Here is a 20,941-nt window from a genome sequence, read left to right as displayed (position 1 = left end):
CAGCACATAGATGCGCCTATGCTTACATTGTACGTGTGTTATATACTTCACTGGGCTATTCTTAGAACTTCCAATATTCCAATATTTAGAGACTTAGATCATATTGAAAAGAAAGAAGTAATATCAACAGGATTTTCCAGATATACGTACAATGTATATGGGACAAGGAAGTAATATTCCAACCGTGTGGACAAAACAAAATATGTATAAATATATATATTTGTCATTTTGTGTTCTTTGTTATATTATTAATGACAATTCTGTAGGGAAAGGGCTTCATATTAGCTGTCATAATGTTGTAGCTCAAAAAACTTTTGACAGATAATGATGTCTTCCGGCCCACAGGGGCCCGTAACTACTGTTTATATTATAATATATATTTTCAGTCACTGGGTACGTTATATCCCATATAACGTACCCAGTGACTGAAAATATATATTATAATATAAACAGTAGTTACGGGCCCCTGTGTCCGGCCAAAAGATAGTAGGCCGGATACGTAAAACTTGTGCCCTAAAAATGTATCTCAATCAGGGGCGTAGGAAGCGGGGGGGGGGGGGGGGGGGGGGCAACTGCCCTCCTCCCCCCGTTCCCCAGGACGGGGGACAAACATGTCTTTTTGCCCCCCCCCCCCCCCCCCCCCCTTTCGCCGACTGAAATTTTCTAAAAATGCTTATTTGAAAGAAAAAAGGGTCCTCCTGTACATTTTTCGTACTTCATTCTAGAAAATTTTCCGCTGCGCGGCGCATTTCCTAAAACGTTCAAGCATATAATGTCAAACCTTAAATAGTGAAAATTCAATACACACAAACTAGACTAAAAATGTCCATCAAGATATTCTATGTGCTATTTAAAAAAATGTCTCTTAAAAGATCAATTTGTTTATATGTCTTAGCGAGACAATTAATTCATTTTTTTATGTTACACAACAATGTGCCGATGGTGTGAAGCCGGTATATTCAGATCGAGTAGGGTTGCATAATGTTATGACGACACAATTATCATTTCTAAATGCAGGTAGCTTTAAATCGAAAAATTACCATGTTAAGAACGCTTTATAATCATTCAACTTTATCGTAAAACTCATCTCAGCCATTCTAAATCGTAATTTTTTTTCCCCGGGGGAGACCCCCGGACCCCACTAACACCAAATTCTCGCGCCTTTGGGCGCTCGCAAATTCATCAAAATGCATCGTAAAAATCATCTAAGCCATTCTAAATCGTAATTTTTTTTCCCGGGGGAGACCCCCGGACCCCCCTAACACCAAATTCTCAAATTCTCACGCCTTTGGGCGCTCTCACGCAAATTCATCAAAATGCATCGTAAAAATCATCTAAGCCATTCTAAATCGTAATTTTTTTCCCGGGGGAGACCCCCGGACCCCCCAAACACCAAAATCTCGCGCTGTCGGGCGATCGCAAAATCATCAAAATACATAAAACTAATCCCGGGGGTCACCGTCAGACCCTAATAAAACACCCAAAATCTCGCGCCTTCGACGCTCACACGCTAATTCGGCCAATTTGCGTATTCGTTAATTTCCTTTTAGCGACCCCACTGTCTATAAATGTGTACAAGGATTAAATTTAGTGATATATGAAAAATGTACATAAAGCATATATTATATGGTTGGGAGTTGAATTAATCTCCTCCTGTAGGTGTGGCGGGGGGGGGGGGGTTTACAAAATATTGAGGACCTTTGCCCCCCCATGACGTTTCATCTTCCTACGCCACTGAATGTAAATCATAACTAAATCTACAGCCCTATACATGTAACTATATAGTGCATCCTTGATGCATCTTAGCTGCAAAATATATTAGACTAGATTTTAGTGTCACCGGGGCGTAGAATAAAAAGCCAGAGACAAGCTTTTATTGATTGACGTTTATGACCGTAGCGGTAAATAAGTAAAAAAAAAAAAAAAAAAGAAAAGAAAAAAAAACCGCTATAGATGTGCAACTGCCTAACACCAGTAGTTCCTGTTTTGCTGGACCGCTGGCGCTGACGTCCAACGATAGAATGCAAGAAAGGGAGAGACAGAAAGCCAGAAATAGATAACTTAGATAGTTGTGAGAACGTAACAAGGGTGCAAAGCAGGTGCGGGTGTTAATTGCTGAGTTGTGTTCCAGGTGATGTCCATGTCACGTCGGACTGGTCCGGCCACTTTGTGCACATACTTTACATTCCACAGGACATTGACGGGGTCACACGTAAACAGCATGTTACTAATCAGAAACATCATATACATGTTTCTGGTATCATCATATACGCTATATTCGTACTTGTTGTTGCACATAAAAAATCCTAGTAACAGTTATTCATTGTCTTGTAAAGTTAAAACATCCGTCAAAGTCTTGAATGTAATTTAAAATAAATGTTACAATAACCTAGATGATTTAGCTAAAATTAATAATACTGCCCGTCAACGAAGTAAATGGAAACGATCGTATCCGGTTTTTTACGATAACCTACGGGTCCTGTGTGTTTAGTGCTTGTGTTGTTTGGTGCGTTAATGTGAATCTTCTGAGACACAAAATTGCTTTTTCAAGCTTAAAACGAAAGACACGCAAAGTCAAAGGACGACAGATGAAATAGCGAAAAGTGACACCTCGCAAGTTATAGTTACACAGAGTAGATTATACAAGTACTTAGATAGTCCGCTATTTTTATTATTTTTTTTTAACAAATATAAAGTCTATATATTAGGCGAAAAAAAAAAAACACAAAAAACTTATAATATAGGCAGGTTTAGCGGACTAGATTCTATTCAGTAATCTAAATAGGAAAAAGCCACTTTATCTAGATATGGGATTATTGTTCCAAAATCCCAACCCAGAGTAAATGTACAATCTACTGACACATACTCTTGTTGGAACGATATAGAGATATAAAACTTCCCGTCAAGATAGACTTTAAGAAGACAAAATACTTTTTCTATCAGTGCGACTTTTATGCCTTATAATATGAGGCGCTGTTTTTATATTCATTCATTTTTTTCACATATATGTATAATTCGATTTTTACACATGAAAAATTTCCGTAACGTAAGAAAGTTCCGTCAAATCAACTTAGAGTCACTCAAGATACATGTAGGACGTACGATCGACTTATCATGAGATTTTCATACACTTTGTACTACTTAACGCATAATTATCAGGTACATGTACAGGTAGAAAACAGGCCTATGCATTTGATTTTAATAAATCTAGTTAATCAGTGCAATACCAAGCATTATCAAAGATCATTTTCGGGGCTAAAAAATTCCTTAAAAACCATTTTCCGTCGGGGGGCTTCGCCCCCCTGAACCCCCTAACCAGGGCGCTGCCCTGGACCGCTGGGGGGCCTAAGCGGCCCCCAGACCCCTCGCCTGGGCTTGCACATGTAAAAGACTCTAGCTCCTCCCCTGGACATTGTATTCCTCTTCATCGTATTGATCATGAAAATTTAACCATGATTCAAAGATGACTAGGCTTCATACCACACGAATTCCTAACCAACAGTATTTATCCTAAATCTATAGATTTATACTATAATATACTGTTGGATAGAAATTCGCGCCACGTCCCTGTGTTTCATACATATATAAATTATAGAGTAAAATTTTAGATATATGGAGTGGAAAACACATTTGGCTATGGAGTTATCAGTTGGATCAAGGATTTATATTCGTCCTTGGTTGGATTACACAGAATTTTCGAGTCCATTCAGTGACCAAAATATCAGTCGTAAATTTACGTTGAAGATTAAATAAAAATTAATTAATGAGTTGACAAGAGAGCTGTATTTTGACAGAAGTACAATAATAATTTATTTGAATTACAATTTTCATAATCACATCGTAATGTTAACATTTTCATAATTGTCGGTAGAGGTGTAATTTACACTAAAGTAAACGTAATGTTAACTGTGAGACGCCTATGTCCGGAAAGAATAAAAACCGTTTTCTCTCGAACAATACTATCCCAAGTCAAACGAAACATGAGAGTTATTAAATTACACGACGTTTATAACTTCCTCGATCGGTACAAAATTTTCGTTAAAAAAATCGCCCCGTGAAATATTTCAGAAAAGTAAGACGGTAACCCTCGCACCCGCAAGCTACATCAAAGGCATGCCGCCGGCGGATATCAAAGTGAAAATCAGTCGTCGCCCAAGCGGTCCACGTCAGTGCACAAACACAAAAGCTGCTCGGTTCCCAAAAAAACCCAGTGTTTATCGTTTCTCAATATACGTCCTTGATAAACCCAGGCCCACAATACTCTTGAAATAATTGAACCGATTTTTCAAAAAATAGTTTGTTAGCTTGGTAAATTTAAATTGTTTAATATATTAAAATTGATCTAATTTAAAACATCATTGATCTTTGTGAATTTACGGAGGTTAAATCTGGTACACAATTCATCGGAAGCTACCCTAAATTTATTATTATTGGCGGACCGTTCTGTTCAGATTAGGGTCGCACAATTTTAAAACCATGTACTTGATTTCAATAATTGACTGATTTCCATTTAGTTTTCAAATATTAATTTTCTATTGATTGAGTTTGTACATATGGAAACTTTTAAAGCTCAAGTACAAGTGTTAACAAAATTATCGAAGGTAACCCAATATATCATGGCGAAGAGATACAGTGCCGATCGAGCTGTGATAGATAGCATAATTTGATATCTAATTAACGGAAAGTGATTTGCAACTGCTACATAGTACAGGTGTCATACTGTCATAGGTGAACCGTCGGCCAGAATACCTGGCCACCGCCCCAGGTCATCGCCTCAACTTAACTCAACGGGGTCTCGATTACAGTAAGTTTGTAAATTAGATAATATTTTTCTACCTGTGTTTAAATAAAAGTCTATTCTAAGTGTTTAAATGAAATTTGCTTTACCATAGATTTGAATTCATTTATTTAAATATAATTGCTTTACCAAGCAATTTTTTTTACTAAAGCCGAATTGAATTTCCAGGGTTTAACTCATTAAATTTATATGTGTCGTATTTTTCATTTTCTAACAAATCAAGAAAAGCTTTTTATAATATGTCATTTAATCACCAAAATTTACCAACATTTTGATCATTACTTTCATTGCATAGGTTTTAATTTTACAATTTTTCATAAAAAACACAACACAGAAATATATATACACGCATGAGATGAGCGTCTCTGATGCAACAGTAAAAAAGCTATGAGATACTTTTCGATGTTTATTGGTTTGTATATAGTCAAAATATGCCGTACACAGCTTCAAGGGCTAACACTATGATAACTCGCCTCCAGCTATGAGTGCGCAGACGCACGGCTTGGTCTCGCGGTAACCGTTCATCCGTTTACGATAACAATAGGCGGGTACGTGATATCGCGAGAACAGCCCTAGTTACTTATCCCAATTATTTAAATCTCTGATAATATACAAAGTAATCCATTTGACTACATGTACAAGAAACATATGTATATACATGTATGTTCTGCATGTACATGATGTATACATGTATTTCACATACTGACATTGTACCAGAGTCTGAGATTTAAATAGTTATATTATAATTAATTACTAGATCTGTCTAAATTCTTCATAATATTGAGTAGTCCCTCTCTCCATATAAAGTATACCGTATTCCAAAGAAAGAAATGAAGGCTGATGATATCAATAAAATAAAGAGTTAAGCTTATAGCACATAGGGACCTAATACATGTTCGTTCTATTTGAGAATCACAATTTGAGGTTAGAGGGGGCGTGCTCAGACCAAGCAAATCCACGGAGACTTGAGAATCAGTTACAGGTCATTATGACATATGGACCCAACAGAGTGTCCTAAGGTCGTTTTCAGCCGTTCTAGGGGTATAGAATAAGAAAATCGGTAAAAATCATTCTCTCCTACAAGTATAAAAACTTACTACATCATAAATAATGTATACATACATGTACATGTGCGTATAACGGGTACACACAGCTTTTCACTTATAAATCCTTGATGTATTTTTCTATGTCCCTAATTATAAAACGTCTATAAATGGTCTATGAGCTCTCATGTGGATCCGTAATTATAAAATACAGTACAATACAAGTTTTCTATATTTGGGTACGGCCTCGGTCTTTTGGAAATTTTCTTGTGGATATCGTGTTGCATCGTGGCGGGAAAGTGTAGTTTCTAACAGCTTCCGTAACGCTCTAATAGCAACTCATTATAAGCATTCAGGTTGTCATGTCTAATGCATTTGTTAAACCCTGCTTACGCGTTTAACATTTTCTTAAGAAGACACTTTTATTTCGCAGAAACAATTTTTACTGGTGATTCTGGATGTGTTGCAGAAGATTAAATAAGCTTTCGTTAAAAGCATTTCCTATTTCGGCACATATCGATAGGATGACTGAATAGAACATGTCTTGTGGTGTTGGTAATAATTATAAATATATATATATATAATGTAACATCATCGTTAAAAAATGTGATTTTTGTCATATATTCATAGAAATGTTCATATCTAAACGAGCGACAGAGATAAAACTGGATTCAGTTCATTTTAAATTATTACAGCTTTAATGATAAGGTGACTGCTTTAACTATATTTTCTAAATTACGCATGCAAAAATGCTGCAGACTGGTATAGCTGTACGCATATATGGAACACATAAAACGACGTTGGAACGAAACCGATTCATCTAGTTAGGTATTGTTTGAGGGTTCTAAGAAGCTTATCCGTCATTTTAAATAATTCATGCTTAGAATATGATTGGTTCAGAGTATAAATCAGAATGTTCCCAAAAACTTAAATGTTGCTGTTCACAGTTTATGTATTGAACTGTTTTCAGTTGGCTATATAATCAGAATAGGGTGAATTACAATGCTAAAACGTGAATTGATTTTATTCTTTATACACTGTATTTCAAGTCAAATTATAAATCTTTGTCCATATCCTACTGAAAAATGAGAAATTATTTAGGAACTATGACGTACATTATCCACTGTATACTGGTTAGTGTAAACCGGTTAGCGTTTTCACATGCGTAATTTGGAAAATATAGTTGTAACAGTAACATTCAAAAAGAAAAACCTACAACAAAGTATTAAAAAAACTGTGCCTGAGTGATTTTCTGAGGCAGTGCTCCACTACGACATATATCTACATTGTAGGGACCATTTTGTACCCGGCCGAAAGGTATAGTTGGCCGCACGTATGTTACATAAAAACCTGTGTAGGCATCTAGAGGAATGTCCACATTGTCTATGTTACACATATATTAGCCAAATATCAGTACCCTGAGGCCTCCGGTAATTGAGAAGAAGTCGTTTGAATGAAACAAATAGCAGATATTGCACAGCGCAAATGACTTGTCAAATGCGGTGGCCTTCATTCCAGCATCCCGCATGTCAAATAACAGTACCATGTAGGCCTTACGGTTATTGAAAAGAAGTTGTTTGAATGAAAAATTTACACACGCTGCATGGCGGACGACAAATATATCCTGGTGATAATAGTAGAGAATTATGCTATGTTTGTACTACAAGTCTGAATATGTTCTTCCTTCTTGAAAATCATTTCTCTCTGGTTCATACATTGTGTAATGGGTACATTACAAACAGACTTTATATTTTTACTGTCAGTTTTGATCTCAGAGATACATGTGCACTGTAGTTGTTTTTTCTGGAAGGAAACTGATGACTATAGGTCATCCTGACCTTTCGGGTCATCTGCTAAAATAACATGTTAAATTTTTAGCCAAGTTATGGCACATGTCCGTGGGCCCTTTGTTCAATTGGCAATAAACAGACTTAGTGATTAGGAAGGAATATTTTGCAACTACACGCAGTTGTTGGATTCCTGTCAGCATTCCAAAAGCTTGTTCAATGAACTTGTTTTATTTTACACAAATTCTACAGGAAAGTAAATCAATGTCTTACAATTCATTCTGTGCATAATATTATAAACCAACAAAAGTCAGGAATTTTAAGTTTTATTTAATTTGTTCTCACAAAATTCAAATAACACATAATAAATAGATGTAGCTAAGCTTACAACAAAACCCAGGACAAATTTCCATTAAGTTAAAAATATAATTATATAATCTATATATATTCTACTATTCCATCCCCATACTCCAGGCACGTGTATATCACTGTTGTTATATCCACCTATTGGCTGTGACAGTAGTAAAACTGAAGACTTTCATGAACAAAATTGACCAATCACAGGTCTACTGAGAGACTTCTGGTGAAAGTAACAGAGGATGCCTTATTGCCCTTTAGGTTTAACTATTATTCAACCATTTCTCTTTTGGTACATCAAAGGACCAAAATATCCTCTCTCAACTTATACACAAACCTTGCTGGGACATTGGCCAATGAATAGCTCCAGGAGATAAAGGATGCTAAATACTACATTGTACTCAGGTACATTTCATGCACCTTTAACATATTTTTCTTCTTACATCTACCTTATTCATCACTCTACTAAAGTTATGCTATTCTTTATAGAGTATCAGATCTAGATGCTCCATGAAATAAATTAAGACAACTTATACATGAAAGTTGTTCACATTATATCTATAAAACAACAATTACGATAACATCAGCTGACAAGTAATAATTATCGGATACTGTAAGAAAATTTAACCTTTACCCTCTAATTGATAAAACAAAACAGAAATGCCAAACACATATGCTTTTCAAGCTTTACAATGTCATGTATATTTCACGCAATTATGAATTGATAAAAAAAAAATCATTCTAAATTATTTCACTGAATAAACCATTCAAATGAACGCAATATTTTTGCGTAATGACTATTTTGTTGACAAGCGATGCCTACTTTATTAGGTTCACGCGCACTAGTACCGTATCGCGTTCACATTTCATATATTTTTTTATGTCCTTTCCCAGGCCAGCCACCGCGCGTACAAATAGATTGATCTTTATGCACATATATCAATGATAACAGTCCTGTCATTTTTCTTTTAAATATATACTTTCACAAATTATGCTGCTAAATTTTCGCTCAAATACTACGGGAGTTATCTCTCTTTGTACACTTTTGTATAGGTACAGGCACAACAGGATTCCTTGGTTACACCGGAAAACGTTTTTTTCTTTCTTTCTTTTGTTGTTGTTGTTGTTGTTTTGTTGTTGTTTTTTTTATATATATATTTATGTTTCTGTTAATGGGATACAACATTTTAATTTTGATATGGCTTTTGACTGGATGAACTTGAATGCCCTTCTACATAATAGTACTTGCTGCCCCTATATTTCACAATAATAAACTACAAATAACTTTGAATCATGATCTTGAAACCATTCAAAAATGGGCTGATACGTGGCTGGTGACCTTTAACCCAAACAAAACAGAAAGTTTAATAATATCACGGAAATTATTAGGACCCGATCATGGAGACATTTACCTAAATAACAGTGTTGTTTCTGAAGTTACTAATCATAAGCATCTTGGAGTTTGGTTCTCTTCAAATCTTTCTTGGAATATACATATAGACCATATTATAGAATCAGCCTCTAAAAGATTAAACATACTGAGAAAATTAAAATTTACACTTGATAGAGACACTTTACAACACATTTACCTGTCATTCATTAGACCCATCTTAGAGTATGCGGATGTAATCTGGGACAATATACCAAAATACTTAATTGATAGGTTAGAAAATGCTCAAACAGAAGCGGCCCGAATTATAACAAGGGGAACCAAACTTTCGGAAATAGAGTTACTTTATAAAGACACACAATAGGAAAAGCTATTTCAACGTCGTAGAAAACATAAACTTTTACAATGTCACAAAATGGTTCATAACACATCTCCAACATATCTGTCCTCCATATTACCCCTTAGACCAACCGCAATTCATACATACAACGCTAGACGATCAGATATGCATCAAACAATTCGCACAAGGACAAATTTGTATTATGAATCTTTTTTACCTTCATCGACTCGTGCATGGAATGAACTTCCATTAGATGTAAGAGAAAATTCCTCTATTAAGGTTCTCAAAAACTACTTTGAAACTGAAATCACAAGAACACAGATTAGCTATTTTAACACAGGTAATAGATCAGACCAAATACTTCATGCTCGGTTGCGTCTAGAATGCAGTATATTAAACCAACATCTTTACAGTAAAAATCTTATAGATTCGTCTCCTTGTGCATGTGGTTTAAAATAGAAGATTCCTTTCATTTTCTGTTCAATTGTATCAAATATGCTGACATTAGGCACCAATATCTTTCTGGTATATTCACAAAATATAATATCGTTGACGATTTAAATATCCTTTTATGGGGTGATCCTTCATTTGAAAATAAAATGAACGAGGAAATTTTTGTTTCGGTACAGAAGTTCATCTTTTACAGTAAAAGATTTTAGTAATTCATACCTTGTATAGTTTTCTTGGTTTTTTTCACTGGGGTTTCAATCAATATAACTTGTCAAACCACATAATTAATTCATAATTATAACTTTACATTTACTATCACAAAATTATTATTTTAAATGTCTGCAGTAGATGTATACGTAAATCATATAGATTTATCACTTAATTGAAAAGTAACTATAAAATTAATTGTCTATTGACAGTATATTTTTAGTACTACGGAGAAAAAAAAAATATATATATATATATATAGAGAGAGAGAGAGAGAGAGAAATATCTCTACTTAAGTATAAATGTATTGTCTCACTGGTTGTTCTGTTATTGTGTATATGTCCATGTCAAAACGCCGTGCTTTTATTTTAGGAGAGGAATTAATATAAGCTCTTAGCTTGTTTTCCCATCCTAGCTGTCTGTATGTATTGGTGTATATGTATGTATATATTTGAATAACCAATAATAGTGGTAGTTTCAGGTCCTGGTCATCCTCGATACTCCAGGGGTTCCGATCACCTACGACCTCAACACCTCTGGACAATGTCATAATAAAACTGAAGGCAGCTCAGAGGATCTGAACCAATCGTAGGCCTGCAAAGATTTCCTTTGAAGACTACAGTACAGAGAGAGCGACGCCACTTCAAAGCCACGTATAAAGTCAACCACAGTGTACCGTTATACGGGTCTTTTGATGTTCATCAAAGGACTAAATTACCTGTTCTGTCCAGGGGTGTAGAGATCATAAGTGATCGGAACCTCTGGAGTATCGAGGATGGGTCATGCATACAGGAAGTGGAACGACTGGTTTACCTGTGACCGGTTGTAGTGTCTTTTGCGGCATGCTTCAGTGTAAAAAGGAGGAAAGTTTCCACTTTCGCTAAGACACAGGGACCTGGCACGATTTTTTAAACTAACAGTATACATATAGATACTATGATATATATGTGTATACTATTGGTTAAAAATTTGCATGCCAGGTCCCTGTGTGCTAAGAGACAAATCACGAATACCACCACAAAGATTTTTTTTCAACCTGAAGCCGAAGTGTTGTCTTCAGGGGGCCAATCCAATGAAAATAGATGTTATCATACATTTTTTGTATTTGGTGGATGGACTGATGAATATAACTAAACTGTCATGTGATTTTTTTCCCAGTAAATGAGATTTGAAAAATTATGAATATAACTAAACTGTCATGTGATTTTTTTCCCAGTAAATGAGATTTGAAAAATTATTTGAAAAGATATTTAATAATAAAGTTTTACAAAAATACGAAAAAAAGTATGACAACATCCATTTTCATTGAATTGGTCCCCTGTGGTGTTGTCCACTTTAAAATAATGACACTAAAATATTATACAAAGTTGTTGACAAAGCATTTAATAAACACAACATATCTAAATTTAAGCTATGAAAATAATTTAATGTCTTTATTGCACAACCCCCCCCCCCCCCTCTTGCATATCTTTCTATCAAATGTATGTATACATGTTTTCTGACTATTTTGATGTTATACAAATATATATATTATCGATATATTACATTATAATCAACAATAATGTACACATACAGATCATTTATACGATATACAAACGTACATAATATTCAAAAATATGTACTTTGGAAATATACACATATATACCACTCATACTACATCTTCTGAAATGTGACCGTATTCGCCGTAATTATTACGTTGTTATTCCCATGTGAAATGCTAGCAAGTTCATGTAATGAAGAATACAATGTCAATGTCATCAGCATCTCATTGTTGTAGAACAACTTTAAATCCATATAACTTCAACTCTTTCTCTAAGAGAGGGGAGGGACACTAATTAAAGCAAATACGGTATACATGTACAATGTACACCTTTCATATCGCATAAGCTTTTGAAATGTACACATTAATACAACATTTTCTGAAATGTGCTCATATACATGTACACTATTCATATCACATGATCTTCTAAAATGCACACAAGTACAAAATGTATACCTTTTATACCACACAATCTTCTGACAAATCCTCTTGGTCTTTGGTTTCATACAACAGAGGCCATTTAAAGGCTCTAATTTACACATGTGCTCCCAAAACGGGCTGATCACAAGGAATTAAAGATAGAAATTTCAAGTGATGTTTTCCTTTTATATTGAATTTATGCATTGATCGTTGACTTAAAGATCCAAGTATTTAATCATAACCCTTCCACGACAACATGTACAAAATGTTACTGCACACTTTAGCTAGGACCTGCCAGTCTGTGATCATGACCCAGGCCATGCCTGGTACCTGCGTATAGTGCGCACCCCAACTTTTCACTTGATAATTTATGAAAAAAGTGAGCACTATACGGGCAAAAATACGGTATATATAAAACTGGGTTCCTTTTACTTAAGGACACTACAAACCAAATATAAACCAATTCCTAAACCAGAAAAAATTAAGAATTGACAAATTACCCCATGAGGTCTATCCCTCTGGTCTCCCGAGAACAAACAAAACTGGTTCTCTTTCTCCTAAGGATGCTTCATGGCCAGGATGTGTTTGGTAATGATTTATTCAGTTGTTCATGACTAGTGTAATGACACAGCATCCATAAACAATTCTGGCCGGGGCCCATTTTCATTAACGTTCCTCAACTTTAACCCCTGGAGACACATTTGAACTCTTCCAACTCAAACCATGCGTTCCATTTGCAGATATAACTGGTACGAACCCGCTGTATCTGTAATGGAACGCGCTGTACCAGCCGAACCGAACCAGTACAAGTGGTTCGTTTTCAGAAGTGTACCACTTGTATCCAAGATGGTGGACCCGAGATTCTTCATTTGTCATCAGAATGGGTGTTTTTTGTTGAAAACAAGGTAGAGCGTATTTATATCCAATAAAATTACATGGATCGTTCGTATCAATGTGTGCTGAAACTATTTAGGTATTATTTTTATATCCATTTCATTGTTAACACCGAAAATACTTAGCTTTTATATTCGAAGCGTATCTTTCATATGGGTGCACCATCATGGAAAAATCCAAACAATGGTACGAATCCGCAAATGGAATGCGCGGAAAGACTAGTATAAAAGTTCATTATGATTTTTCAGAGACCAATAAGTTAAGGAATTCCGAACTTAAAATTCTCTTAAATTTCCTTAATCCCTATCATAAAAGTTCAATTTGGTATAAATACAAGAGGCTTAGACACCGTGAGTAATCAATGCACATCTAAGTGGGTTTTTTTTTGTTTACTCTTTGTGATCCAAAATTTCAGCAAGGACTATCTGTAGTGTTGTAGGTGTCTGAAAGACCTTAACTTCCATCCTAAAAAGACCTGGGGGTCAGGCAGGGTGAATTAATGTTCAACTGCTATCTCACACTGACAGTTCTTACCACGTTTGACTAGTTTTTCAAATAATTAACGCACAAATATGTATTCTCAATTACTATATAAAATATAGTAAAATGTATACCCCTATGTGAATATAGTACAGTACTGTTAACGTAGACTTTTTTGCAATTAATCCAACTTATTAATTTCACGATAAATGCACCTGTTACCTTTTGCAACATGTACAGTTTCATACATATATAAAACATTACATGCAGGGGGAATTTTCTTGCTAAAACATCATTTGCGTAATAAACCTTAATTTCCCCTCCTGTACATTGACATGTTTTCACCATATCTAGGAGCCAAGAAAGAATTACGAAGCTTTTTGCCATTTTAACCCTCTTTTATCCCCACCCCTGATGCCCCTGGGGGTTGCAGATCATATAATTCATAATTCTTATCGACCTTGGCAATAAAAAGGTTCTGTGAAATTCTAAAAAAAATTTGATGAAGTAGTTTTGATGAAGAAATTGAAAATATGATATGTTTATGGACGGACGACAGGCAACCTTCTGCAATGTACAATGGCAATTATTTAATAGGTCACTTTGAGACTTTGTCTCTGGTAGTGATGGGCGATCGGTTTGAAATCATATTCGATAATCGGATCTTAATCAGAAGTCATAAACCAAACGATATTCAACTGAATAATCAGTTTCCAGTTAATAATATTTTGGATATCAAAATTTGCTGCTGTTATACTTTTCGGTGTTATTTTCTTCGAAGATATGGAATATTCATACAAATGCTATACATCTTAATTAATTACATACTCGTATAATATTTCCTTTTCTGTTGAGAATAGAGAGTAGATATCTGTTAAACTATATATATCGAAGTTAAGTCTATTACATATATTATACCAATTTAATAGGAAATTTTGATTCCGGATTTTCATAATCGATAATCGGAATCGGAAACGACATATCAAATGATTTTTTATTATAATTGATAATCACCCCACCACACCTCAAGTGACCTAAATAGCAAAAATGTCCCAATAATACATATGTAAGTCAACCATATAGCACAGCACAAACCGTCCTATAGTAACAAAGTAAATCGTCGTAAAATAACAATCTAGTAACTTGGCATTCAGCTGCGTAGTCATTAGTATCACAAATGTCACATAAATAATATAATACTTTAGGACAGAATCAATGCTAAGATGAAGGGTCTGGCCACATGAGAGATTTCAATGCTTTCAGGAGATTTCTTCCAATGGCTGTTAACTTACTGAAATTGCTAGAGGTATTACCTGTAAAATATAAGAAACATAAATTATAAATCAATCTATGTAATAAACGCTAAGAGGGTGAAGAAATTAAAGTTAAAATCATTCTACCAGGTGCATTAACAAAGAATGAAATATACATAGCCATTGTAGACAGGTATCATAGTACCATCCTCGATACTCCAGGGGTTACTATCACTGACATTATATCCAACCCTAGACTATCTCATAACAAAACTGGAGAAAGTTCATTAAAAAAAACTGACCAATCACAAGCCTGCAAAGACTTCCTTGATGATTGCAGAGAGAGAGCAAAGCCCAACATCAAAGCCATACAATACACAATAATTTATGTTCATCAAATGATCACATCCCCTGTGTGTTCTGTTGCCTTCAGTTTTGCTATGAGATTGTCCTCCAGGGGACGATAGAACGTCAGTGATAGTAATCCTTGTAGTATTGTGGATGCATAGAACCACGACACCAGCCTTTACCTTTGCAGATTACCTGATTCGTGATTACCTAATTTTTCTTCTGTCTACATATTCAAGATAAAGAAGGAAAGAAGGCATTTGCATGTTTGCTGGGACAGAATAATATACTATGAGTACAGAAAGATTTCAAATATGGCTGATTTTTTTTAGACCTAATAGGTGCCAAACTTTGTTAAAATGTTTAATCCCTAATTACAGTGAATATAGGATATATTTAAAGAGAAAGGATTTTAGCATATTGTAAAATGATTTTCAGTACTCAAGTGATATTTACCATCATGACCTTGAAATGCCAGAAGATACGCACAAACGGTGAGAGCTGCAACCTTGAGAATGACATCCAGACTGTACAATTTCATACGACTCGCAAGAGACTTGGCAAATGTGATTAGGCGATGGTCTGTAACAATCAAAGTACTGAAGGTACTGAAGGACAAAAAATGACACAAATATTATCAGGTCAAGGTCTGGCATGTGAAAATTAACAATATGTTGATTTAGATGCACTCAAAGTGTTGTAGAGCTGATTTTACTTATGATTTTAATCTTTTGATATTGCCAACATCTAAAGATGTCAAAGGGTGAGACCTTTAATTCTAGTAAATCAAAGATGAGGTTCTCGTAAATTAAAGATGAAGAAAGCCAAGGTCATTCATTTAAACAGACTTGATAGTCCCTTACAAATACATGCAACAGGTCTAGTATCATGTCTCTGAACCTACAAAGAACCTGTTTAAAGGGAAAACTTCACGATAGAAGGATATGCTGCACCATGCCATAAATTTTTTTGACCTTCCTGAAGTTGAACTTAATTTCCTAAACCTAAGGACAGCTCTTTCTCTATGGTAGCAGAAAACAGTAGATTTGGACAATCTATGAAAATAAGGCGCATGCCTTAGAAATATAGATATAGTCATTCAACTGTAAAAAATACCTGTACAAAAGTATATATATAATTAATCAGCACAACTTTTGCAATTACAATTTGATATTTTGATACAGATTTGGCCATATTCTGCGCTTATTCATGCATGTGAATACCATGGTAACAACAAAAAACTACCTGAAAAATTGCAAAATATCATGATTTTTAGCCCAAAATTGCAGAAAATTGTACTCAATTTTTTTCTTAAGACCTACCTTAAATTGAGCACTTCTATCACAATGGCAAAATAAGCTAATTTATTTCAAAGGTCGATCGTGTGGATTTTTCAATATTTTTGCCTAAACCCGCGCTATGGATTTTTCTTCAAGTAAAGCTAGCATTTCCGGTCAAGACGCATGTCCGGAGGAGCCCAGAATTGTAATCTCTAACCCATTTTTGTTATGTTTATTTTGAAAAAATTGAAGCTTAAATCAAACCCTCCATATTGGATGTACCAATTTCAGAATATATTTGATTTTTAATTTTTTATGCATGGCTCAAACCAGGGACTCCAGGCTGTTCTTCTCTTGTTTGCTACCTATCCTGGACAAAGATATCCACAATTTTAGCAGTGTGAGTTTTTTCTGTCTTGCCCTAGTGCAAGAGAAAAAGAATCATTCATCCTTTTATGGGTGAGACAGTTGATCTCAACCCTTGTTAATAAGATTCTTAAGCTGTCAAACATGAGGCAAGCAAAGCCTTGTGTTTGACAACTTACTGATAAGAATCTTACACTAGGGCTGAGATTTTCCCGTCTCACCCCAAAGTGGGTGAAAGATTCTATTAATGCCTACCCACTTTGTTTGCAGACTAGAGGTACCTTTATAAATATAATAATACCTGTCTGTATCTTGTCTTTCTCCATCTTCTTCTGATCATTGGATGATTCTGTGAAATCTTTTTCATGACTTTCATCTTTGAACCTGACAGACTTGCTATCTTCATGTTGAGATGCGTGTAGTGTGCTGTAGTAGTTAATGAGATCTTGCTGTTGAGCAGAACTCACCCCGGGGCAGGATTCCAGATACCTTGGAACGAGGGCGATTTTCCCCCGTGGGATCAGAATGTGCTGTATATATACATCAACTATATCAGTATAGCCCTCAGTCCCGACGTTTCCTTGATGCTTTAGCCAGACACTTGATAGAGCATGACACTGAGTGTATTCTTTGACTTTTGAATGCAGCAGAATACTGAAAGAAAGAAATATTTCTCAAAGGAGTCTTTGGTAGTTATAAGATTTAGAACAGTTGGGTCCAGTATAACAAATATTCCTTAATTCTAAGAAATTCCTTACATTTGTAAATGGAATGTTTGTGAAACACAACCCTGCTTTTAAGAAGGTTTTGGGAAGTTTTACCGTATAAGCCATTGATAACTCTATATTATCAACATTGAAGCTGGTAATGTAAATTTTAACGAGTTTTAAAAAAACATTGTTTTCTCTCAAATGGTTACACAAATGCCCCTGTGATACTGATTTTTCTATGTATGATATACCTTCGAATTCTTGTACATATCACTTGGATAGGAAAATCACAATATCTTCATCAATAGGACTAAAAAATCCAGTCTTAACCTTGTACAACAGGAAAATGCCTTGTAAACCATACATGCTTGAAATCAGAGCCCAGCACCATAAAACTTTTTCAGACAGATTTTTTACTCAAATCAATTAAAAATCATATACTTGGGTAAAATATCTGTCTGAGAATAGTTTTATGATGCCGTGCTCTGATACTTAATTACTTTCCTTATTCGGTCTCATTATCACACTTTTTAACTTTCATTGTCAGCTTTAATCTAGAATAAGTTCGATTCGTCTGTGTCGTGTTTCTAACATGAGTTGCCTCCCTTCTATCAGAACATGGATAAAAGTGTAATGTAAGTATACAGGCAACAAAATTGTCAGAAGAAAACAAGACGCTTATGGGGGTAATCACATATCTTGATCTGTAACACATACAGACAGTTTTTAATTTGAATGTACTGTTAATTTTTTTTTATTTTGGTAGTTTGGTAAAAGTGCACTGGGGACAAACAGGGCAGGGCTTTAGGTTATAAGGGCATGGTGTCCGGTAAAAAGGGCACGGCGCGGCGCCATGCTAATTATATTGGGGCTGTGGGAAACACTACTTACATCATGTAATTATAGCAAACAAACAAGATTTTAATTTAGGTCTAATGACTTCCAGATAGAAAGAAAACATTAATCCATTGATGATCATAAATGCATCATAAACACTGTAAATGATTAATTGGTTGATTGGTGACTTTAAATACCTGTTACAGAAAATTAAATGTAGAAACAAGACCTGGATTTGAACACGGAAACTATATATATATATATATGAACACTAGTTGGATGCTCTACCGACTGAGCTACCTGCAGGCAGCTGTTCACTGTTGATCGACCCAGTCCAATCCTGCTACATATCAAACAATTCCTGACTAAGTTGCCTAGTATATATGGGAGCATAAAAAAATAATGATACAATTGTATAACACACGGAGCGGAATTCTCACCACAGATGCATCACTTTGTAGGGGCAGTCTTCCACACTGCCAAACACCTTCTGAACAAATGGCATCACTTGTTGCCACTGGTTAAGCTCTGCATATGCTTGGATGGCTAGAATACAAAGCGTCTCAAGTTTCTTCTGCACACTATCATAAAACAAAAACAAAAAGAGTTTTATTAATTATACTAGATTTGGTAAGTGACAATAAAATATATGTTGAATCAGCTAATGTGTAAGGCCTTAAAAAAATATGTATGTTTAGGGTTACCCGACAGATCCTAATTTTTTGTTTCACTTTTCTACGATTTTTTTTTTAAGTAAGGATTTCGATCTCAGACTCCGGTTCTGGACATCATTTTTGAGTGAAAGACACACACAAAAAAAAAAATAAAAATCCTCACGACTGACAGATCCTATTTTTTTGCCAATATAACCCTAAACAGACATTCTTTTTTTGGCCTAATATACATGTAAGTTACGGGAAAGGAGAAAATGTAGTGGTTAGACCGGATTTGAACCTGGCCCTCAGAGCAGTCAGATCAGTACTAACCAGACGCTTCTGGTCGATCTACTTATTGAACCCAGATTAGCCAGAACTAACTGACCCAGTCCCGCTACATTTGTCTAGCTAGAATTCTAGAACACGTTTCTCATTTTACCTAACTACTGTGGAAAAGATATCACCTTCTGACTGAATTTTCCAGTCAGAAGGTGATATTTTTTCCGCTTCAACACTAAAGTCAGTAACATCAGTGCATCATGCCATTCATGTAAAGTTCTTACCTTAACGTTAGGCTGTCCGGTTTCATACGGGCCTCTGAAATTCCAGCTTCGCAAAGATGAATGCATTCATCAAATTCTTTGAACAGTAATTTCTCTCTGGCTTTCTCAATACACTGATCGACAGACAGATCTGACGAGTCAGAAATATTACTTTGTAACCGTTTCGGACTTGGACGAACTGTTGATGAAACCTCCACGGCCGCCATTTTGAAGTCATGTGACCTATGTGTGCACGAAGAGTAAATCAAATTAAGAGAGAATTTTATAATAGTCATTTAGATAATATTTATTCAAGTGATTTTCAATTTACGGATTTTTAAAAGCCACAAATGACAAATAAAACAACAATACCACAATAAAAAGCTTTGCACTTTTAGTTGTACTAGTGTTGTAAATATGTAGAATATAAGTTGACTTAATTGTCATCTCCCGTGATAGCTCAGTTGGTAGAGCGGAGGACTGTAGGGGTTTAAAACATAGCAATCCTTAGGTCACTGGTTCGAATCCGGTTCGCGGGATTTTTTTTCTTTTTTTTTGTATTTGCATTTTTTTTTTAAATCTTCCCAATTATATTTATATTCTTTGTAAATCAATTTTTCAAAAACTGAAAAAGAAATAAGTGAAATTAATTTCTAGCAATGATGAGTGAAAATATATGAAAGTAGAAATATGCATACATGTAGGCCTACAGTACGTATATAGAGATTATGACTCTTTCATATGTATACATCAACTTCTTCTGTATCGTTGCAAGTACTTTCAAGTTATTTAGTTTAAAAATATCACTTTTGTTTAAATGTGAAGTTTAAACATAACTCATGGTCTGATAAAATGAACAGTATCCGATTAATATGTTTCATATAGTTTTTGAAAACAAAGATATCATGATAGAAATAAACAAATACATCTGGGATTTTTTTGTCGAAAATTATATATAACAATCCGAAAATTCATTTTGTTTCATGAATATATGAACTAAAACATTATTTCTTTAAAAATGTGTTCACCCCATCTGAAAATTTCTAAACTTTTATTACACTTAACAATGAAAAAAATGTGTTCATACCATCTGAAAATTACTAAACTTTTATTACACTTTCCAAGGAAAAAATGTGTTCAACCCATCTGAAAATTACTAAACTTTTATTACACTTTACAAGGAAAAAATGTGTTCACCCCATCTGAAAATTACTAAACTTTTATTATACTTTACAAGGAAAAA

At 34.9% G+C, this 20,941-nt stretch overlaps 1 protein-coding gene and 1 non-coding gene across 2 annotated transcripts; one reads left to right on the top strand and one right to left on the bottom strand.

Moving 5' to 3' along the window:
- Positions 1-11,801: 11,801 nt before the first annotated feature.
- Positions 11,802-19,952, bottom strand: LOC138335559 (peroxisome assembly protein 26-like). The gene is made up of 5 exons (XM_069284704.1): positions 19,720-19,952; positions 18,941-19,081; positions 17,255-17,607; positions 15,764-15,889; positions 11,802-15,019 (listed from the first exon to the last, which is right to left on the bottom strand). The coding sequence occupies exons 1-5, from the start codon at positions 19,923-19,925 to the stop codon at positions 14,925-14,927; spliced, it is 921 nt and encodes a 306-aa protein (XP_069140805.1). The 5' UTR covers positions 19,926-19,952; the 3' UTR covers positions 11,802-14,924.
- A 195-nt stretch (positions 19,953-20,147) lies between these two features.
- Positions 20,148-20,237, top strand: Trnay-gua (transfer RNA tyrosine (anticodon GUA)). Its single transcript is given in 2 exon segments — positions 20,148-20,184; positions 20,202-20,237. It is a non-coding gene; the product is annotated as a tRNA-Tyr (tRNA).
- Positions 20,238-20,941: the final 704 nt, after the last annotated feature.

Source organism: Argopecten irradians, chromosome 11 (assembly GCF_041381155.1).
Source record: "Argopecten irradians isolate NY chromosome 11, Ai_NY, whole genome shotgun sequence".
NCBI classification, from domain to species: Eukaryota; Metazoa; Mollusca; class Bivalvia; order Pectinida; family Pectinidae; genus Argopecten; species Argopecten irradians.
This window is presented reverse-complemented; position numbering and strand designations above follow the sequence as displayed.

What these genes read in the sequence shown, in the direction of transcription:
- LOC138335559 (XM_069284704.1), bottom strand. Translation starts at nt 19,925, where the DNA reads ATGGCGGCCGTGGAGGTTTCATCAACAGTTCGTCCAAGTCCGAAACGG. An exon ending in CCGGACAGCCTAACGTTAAG is followed by an intron (nt 19,082 to 19,719) that starts GTAAGAACTTTA and finishes GTTTTATGATAG; the next exon opens with TGTGCAGAAGAAACTTGAGA. An exon ending in GAAAGACAAGATACAGACAG is followed by an intron (nt 15,890 to 17,254) that starts GTATTATTATAT and finishes TGATTGTTACAG; the next exon opens with ACCATCGCCTAATCACATTT.